The sequence below is a fragment of the Octodon degus genome, unplaced genomic scaffold (genome assembly GCF_000260255.1).
Source record: "Octodon degus isolate 3935 unplaced genomic scaffold, OctDeg1.0 scaffold00012, whole genome shotgun sequence".
NCBI classification, from domain to species: domain Eukaryota; kingdom Metazoa; phylum Chordata; class Mammalia; order Rodentia; family Octodontidae; genus Octodon; species Octodon degus.
Genome location: NW_004524588.1, coordinates 28,646,966 through 28,653,212, shown reverse-complemented (window position 1 = coordinate 28,653,212; position 6,247 = coordinate 28,646,966). Strand labels below are relative to the sequence as shown.

At 40.6% G+C, this 6,247-nt stretch overlaps 1 protein-coding gene across 1 annotated transcript in view; it reads right to left on the bottom strand.

Annotated features, from left to right (window-relative positions):
- Positions 1–6,247, bottom strand: part of Mre11 (MRE11 homolog, double strand break repair nuclease) — an 87,559-nt gene that overhangs the window by 10,324 nt on the left and 70,988 nt on the right. Inside the window, exon 17 of the mRNA XM_023709523.1 lies at positions 241–299. Within this exon, the coding sequence (XP_023565291.1) occupies positions 241–299 (59 nt within the window). The remainder of the gene's footprint in view (positions 1–240; positions 300–6,247) is intronic.

The window sequence follows — 6,247 nt, the reverse complement described above, 5'->3', positions numbered from 1 at the left end:
ACTTAAAAAAAAAGAGGTTTGTACCTATGTTATTTGCTTATTATTTCTTGCCTATGTCTTGTAATATGAGAAACTACTTTGGCAATAACAACACACAATGTACTAACCATTGTTACTCTCCTAAAATCTTGTTTTGAGATTTTGTATCACTGTTTTTATTTTTTTTCTTTCTTTAAAATAAAAATAACTGATGTCAATAAAAAATAAAGTAGGAATAGAAAAAAAAAAAAACCTTCTTACCTCTGAATAATTCTTAGTAGCAACATTACGGGAGGGCTGCTGCCTTGAAGGTTTAAAAGCTGTAATACAAAATATAAGATATCCATTATACAATTCTTTAAAATAGCAAAATCTGTACACTTCTTTAGCTTTAAGTGTTTTAAGTTCTGCCTGCAAAACTCCACAAAAATCAATTATAAAATCATCTCTCTCTCTATATTTTTTTTAAATTTATTTATTTATTTTTTTTGGGCAGAACTGGGGATTGAACTCAGGCCCTTGTGCTTGCCAGGCAAGCACTTATTTTACTGAAGTATCTCCCCAGCCCCTCATATTTTTTAAAACCAGAAGGGACATTGAATTACATGTTCAATCTTTAGCTGTCAGTCTGTTTTCCTAGATTATTCAAATATAAGAAACAGTATTTATAAGTAGACCCACACTTAACATGCTTTATTATACAACACCTCAAAGATAAAATGCAATTATCCAGCCAAGTGAACCACAAATCCAATGAAAGTAAGACTCCTAATCCCTTGTTTTGTGATAAACGGCATGTTTTCTGTGGCTCTATCAGAAGCTTTCTCATTTCTTCCACTCCGGCAGCCAACATTCAGCCCCTAGATATGCAGGGCTTACCTTTTACTGCTTAAAACTTCCCTTTGAATTAGCTCTTTACCCTTTTCCTTTTTTCCTATGACAAAAACCTAAATTTCAAATACCTTACTGAGTTTATTTTTTTATTAGCCTTGCCAATTTGCTCATGTGAAATATATCTCCCCAAGACAATGGCAAACTAAACAGGGAAAAGGGAAGAGAATCAGAAAAACCAAATATCTAAAGGATCCTTCTAGGCAGAAAACCTCAGGAATCTTGCTACCTCGCTTATATTATTTCCATATAATTCCTGTTCTATATAATGTCTATCTAAGAGAAGAGAAGAGAGTCAAAAGCAAAGTCCTTATCTTCTCCCTCAATTACTGGTCTCACATCCTACTGTACCAGAAAGGCTAGCCTGGGCAAGCTTCTAGGAAACTAGTGATCGTGAGACTCAAAAAACTTACTCTGCTCCATACTTAGTCACTGTTTGCTCAACTCTCTGCTCCCTAAAAACAGGAAACCTTTCTTTCATTACCTAGAAAATAGCAAAAGATAAATGAATTTTTAAAGTATCTTTGTGAGATAAATTATGAAATAATTAACTTTATCAGAAAAGTAAGCAGTGTGTTTTGTCACAGAGGTAATAATACATCATGGTGACGAAGAGGTCTGTTGTGGAGTTACTCATTTTGATTCCTTCCTAGTTGGGTGACTACCAAATCCCTTGGTTTCTTTAAATCTCAATTTCCTAACCTGCAAAACAGCATTAGTACCTCAGGCAGGAGACTGTGGAAAGGATAAAGAGTTGTTCAATGGAAACTGCTCTGGGAAGTGCCCACCCGGCAGCAGGCACTCACACACAGGCAGCTGTCAGGGGCAGGGAATGCATGGCAGCACCACAGCTCTCTCGGTGGAAAACTGCTCATAAAAGCAGGGGCACAGAGGTATCCTCATTTGCTCAGTCACTATCCTTTTTTTTTTTTTTGCAGTACCAGGGATTGAACTCAGGACCTTGTGTTTGCCAAGCAGGCGTTTATGCTGCTGAGCTATATCCCTTGTCCCCGATCAGTCACCATCCTCTGCACTAACTTCAACAGAAAAATCTGGGCCGTCAACTTTTGCAACTGCTGCTGGCTAAAAGTGTCATTTCCACCTTTCACAACAACATTTCAGTAGGCCAATAAATCTCCATATTCTATTGAGGTTATTATAGCAGAATTTGGCCTTTATTTATCTCTTCATTGCTTCATTTATGAAGAGTATTTAAAAATTGTAACTTTAATATTGCTTCTGTTGTAAAATGATGACAAATACAGTTAGTACCACATGCTTATTTTGTTAAGACTTAAAAAGCACCAAATCTTAACTTGATAAAGCTCTTTCATGTGTTTCTAGTAAAAAGTTAAGTTTTTAAGCGCCCATATTGGAAGTAACTAGTTAAATTACCAAAACCTTTAGATTAAATCAGTTAGATGAAGACAAATGTAGATCAATGACGTATATGTAATATGTGTAATAAGAGTGTGTAAGGAAACCACATGCAGCCTGAAACTGAGGAAAATCAGATTTTATTCTCCTACCTACAGGCAGGCTGGTATTTTGGAGCAAGTATCAGCAAATAGCTAAGGGGATCTATCTATCTATCTATCTATCTATCTATCTATCTATCTATCTATCTATCTATCTTACCTGGGCATAGAGTGGGGGTGGGGTTGTAGGGACAATCACCCAAAGTTGGTACACAGAGCTAGTGTCAGGGGACTTCAGGGTGAATTTAGCCTCACACTAAATTTTTCATTGCCCTTGCTTCTTGTTTACCAGGGGTAGTAAGCTTCTACCAGTAATGGAGAGTCCATTGTTTGTACTGGGCAGTCTCCTTCAGGCCAGTCCTGACAATAAGCAATGTTCATCTTGGGCACAGGATTAGAAGTAATGCTTGCCAAGCACGAGGGCCTGGGTTCAGTCTCAAATATCACCAAACAAAATGAGTATATACCATTTACCTTCACAAATTTATTATAAAACTGCCACTAACACAATAGTAGCAACTACCTACTAAGCTTTTGTTGAGCTACTCTGAGTGCTGTATATACTTATGTTTACTTAAATTAATTTTGCCTTGAACTAGTCCCACATCGTTAATTCTATATTAAGAGATCTGAGGCTTAATGAATAGCCATGTTTTCTTACTGAATGCCTAACGTGTACTGATTCTGTACTAGGTAGCTCCTACGCATTTCCTTAGTAATCTTCACACAGCCCAAGGAGGTAGAAGCAACCATACTCCATCCAACAGCTGACAATATTGAGAGTCATTAAAGATGGAACGCTTAAGTAATCTGCTGAAGAACACACAGCTAGTCAGCTGAGTTAAGGCTCAAGCCAAGATCTTTCCTGACTTTACAACCACTCTATTACGCCCTTATGCTACATAATGTCTAAATTATACTCACCCAGTCATTCTCAGGCATTTATTTTATTTATTCTTTGTGGCCGGCTCAGCCCACCCTGGGGGCAGGGCTGGTGCAGCACGTGATGACAGGGACTCAACTGCAGTCTCTGTGCTTGCCTAAGCAGGAGCTTTAGACCATTAAGCTATCTCACCAGCCCCATCGCAGGTATTTAATAAGCACTTACTGGCACTGGGCTGATGAACAGGAATGATTCAGTCCCTGTTCTCCCAGTGGCTACCATGTGAGGGCATCAGTCTGGACTGAACCCAATCTGACTCTAGAGCAGAGTATTACAATGTTATGTTGCACAGGACATCACAGTAAGGCTTTAGGTTGGAATGTAATTCAGAAAACCTGAAGCTTCCTGTTAAGTTCGTTTACTGATGTAGCCTCTTCTCCAGATGAGTATTATTACTGATAAAACTTAAGTCAGGCTAATTTGTACAGCACAATAACTGGCTTCTTGTATTTCTACACAAAAGACAGCTTTATCCCACCTCATCCATAGGTAACAGTAGTCATTAAAGGGGTCTTTTGAAAGTAGTGGTACTGGGGCCGGGGAGATAGTGGAATAAGCACTTCCCTGGCAAGCACAAGGGCCTGAGTTCAATCCCCGGTTCCGCAAAAAGAAAAAAAAGAAAGTAGTGGTACTAAAAAGAAATGACATTGGCATGTAAAATAATACTGCTTTCTAAACCCTTCTAATATAGAGTCCTGAACCCAAAAGGAAGCAGCCACACGTGTTTCAATTTAGACACAAGGGTAAGATAAAAGTAAGACTCAATGAACTGTTCACTGTAGGCTACATTATTCAGACAGCCCCTTCTACTGAAAACAACCTGTTATGGTTTGTGTCTAGTTATCCCTCCAAAGCCTCCTGTAACTTATGGGACAGGCACATCTGGAGGAGCAAGAGTGGCTTGAGGAGCGGGGCCAGAGGACTAGGGCGGGGCCAGGGAGGGGTGAACCGTTAAACTGGCTAGCTGGTACTTTCTCAGAGATGTGGAGAGGGTCATCCTGTGCTTGCCAGGCAAGTGCTTATTCTACTGAGCTATCCCCCCGGCCCCTCTCATTTTCTTTCTTTTTATTTATTTGTGTGTGTGTGTGTGTGTGTGTGTGTGTGTGTGTGTGGCCAGCTCAGCCCACCAGGGAGCGGGGCTGGCTGGCATGTGGTGCTGGGGGATTGAACCACAGTCCCTGTGCTTTGCTAAGCTTGTTCTAAGTAGATCATTGAGCCATCTCACCAGCCCCTCTTTCTCTCATTTTCAGTGTCAGGTATTTGTCCCAGCAACGAGAGAAGAATAACTAAGACACAACCCCTGCTGCTTTCAAATACTAAGAAAAAAATTTCCCAATGACATTTAAAGAGCTGATCACACCATAAGGAATTATTGGGCCAAACCTGAGAAAAGTTAGAAGCCAGAAAAGTAAGCAGTCCCTTTCTCTGAGGACACCTGTCATTCAGGGAAAATGTTCAATGACTTAGAGAAGGGAGGAGTGCCTGAGGTGGAAGCCCCACCCATTTCCTCCCTGACAAAGTGGAGAACCTCAAGCACAGACAAACAAAATTTCACAAGGGGTTACAAGGCCAGCCTAGGAATTCCTCTTGTTATGTTGCATCAAGTTTAAAGTGATTAAGATTGAGGTGGCCCAGAAAGCCTTGAAATCAACTTCAACCAATATCTCAAGATTATTATTATTAGTTTTAATGTATTTGGTACAGGGTCTCACTATGCAGCACATACTCATAGGGATCCTTCTTTTTTCAGTCTCCTTAGTGCTGGGATTATGGACATGTGCCACCATGCCTGAGCCTGCTCAGCATGCCTAGGGGTGGGCCTGTGGTGCTGGGGATCCAACCCAGGTCCCTTTCTTGCCTAAGCAGGCACTTAGTCAGCTGAGCTATCTCAATGACCCTCAAGATTCTTTTTTTCTTTTTCTTTTTGTATTTTAGGGAAGGGTCTACAGGGTGTTGAGGGTCTCACTACTAGATCGGACTCATAGTGATCCACCTGTTTACAGCCTCCCCAGAGCTGGTATTACAGGTGTGTGCCACCACACCCAGTCTCAACTGCTGTCTCAGGTTTTAGAATAGATAAATTAGAATACTGCTCAGATATAATTATTCAGAATTATTCAAAGGAAAAGAAAACAAGGTAGGAGAGAAACTGAGTCTGGGAAGATAAAAAGATGTTACATTATTTTAACCAAAGACCAAGAGGAAAGGTAAAATAGTAAAGGAGAGTTATATGTGAAGGGACAACAATAAAGAATTACAGGGCCGGCAACACAGTTCAGCTTAAGCAGACACAGCTGCCAGGGTTCAATCCCTGGGCCCGCTGTGTTGGCCCTGCCCCAGGGGAGTGCTGAGACAGTGAGTGAGACTGGGCGTGGTGGTGTGCATCTGTAATCTCAGCACTTGGGAGGCTGAAAACAGGAGGATCACTAAAAGTCTAATCTAGTAGTGAGACCCTGCATACCCTGTCCTTAATTTGAAAAAAGAAAAAAAAAAACACAAAAAAACAAAAAACAATTTTCTAGAAAAAATAAAGACACACTAATTTATGAAGTCAAATAAATCCTAAGAAGGTTTAAGGAAAAGAATTACTCCATACTTACGAATATCAAAAACCAGAAACACCCAAGACAGCAAAGTACAAGGAAACAGACTACTTAAGAAAAGCTGCGAAGCCAAGGAGATGGCTCAGTGGAATAAGTGCTTCCCTGGCACACACAAGGGCCTGAGTTCAATCCCTGGTTCTGCAAAAAAAAAAAAAAGAAAAAAGAAAAAAGAAAAAAGATATATAAGAGATGATTTTGGGGCTGGTGAGATGGCTCAGTGGTCTAAAGCACCTACTTAGAACAAGCTTAGCAAAGCACAGGGACCGCGGTTTGATCCCCCAGCACCACATGCCAGCCAGCCCCGCCCCCTGGTGGGCTGAGCTGGCGCCACACACACACACACACACACACAC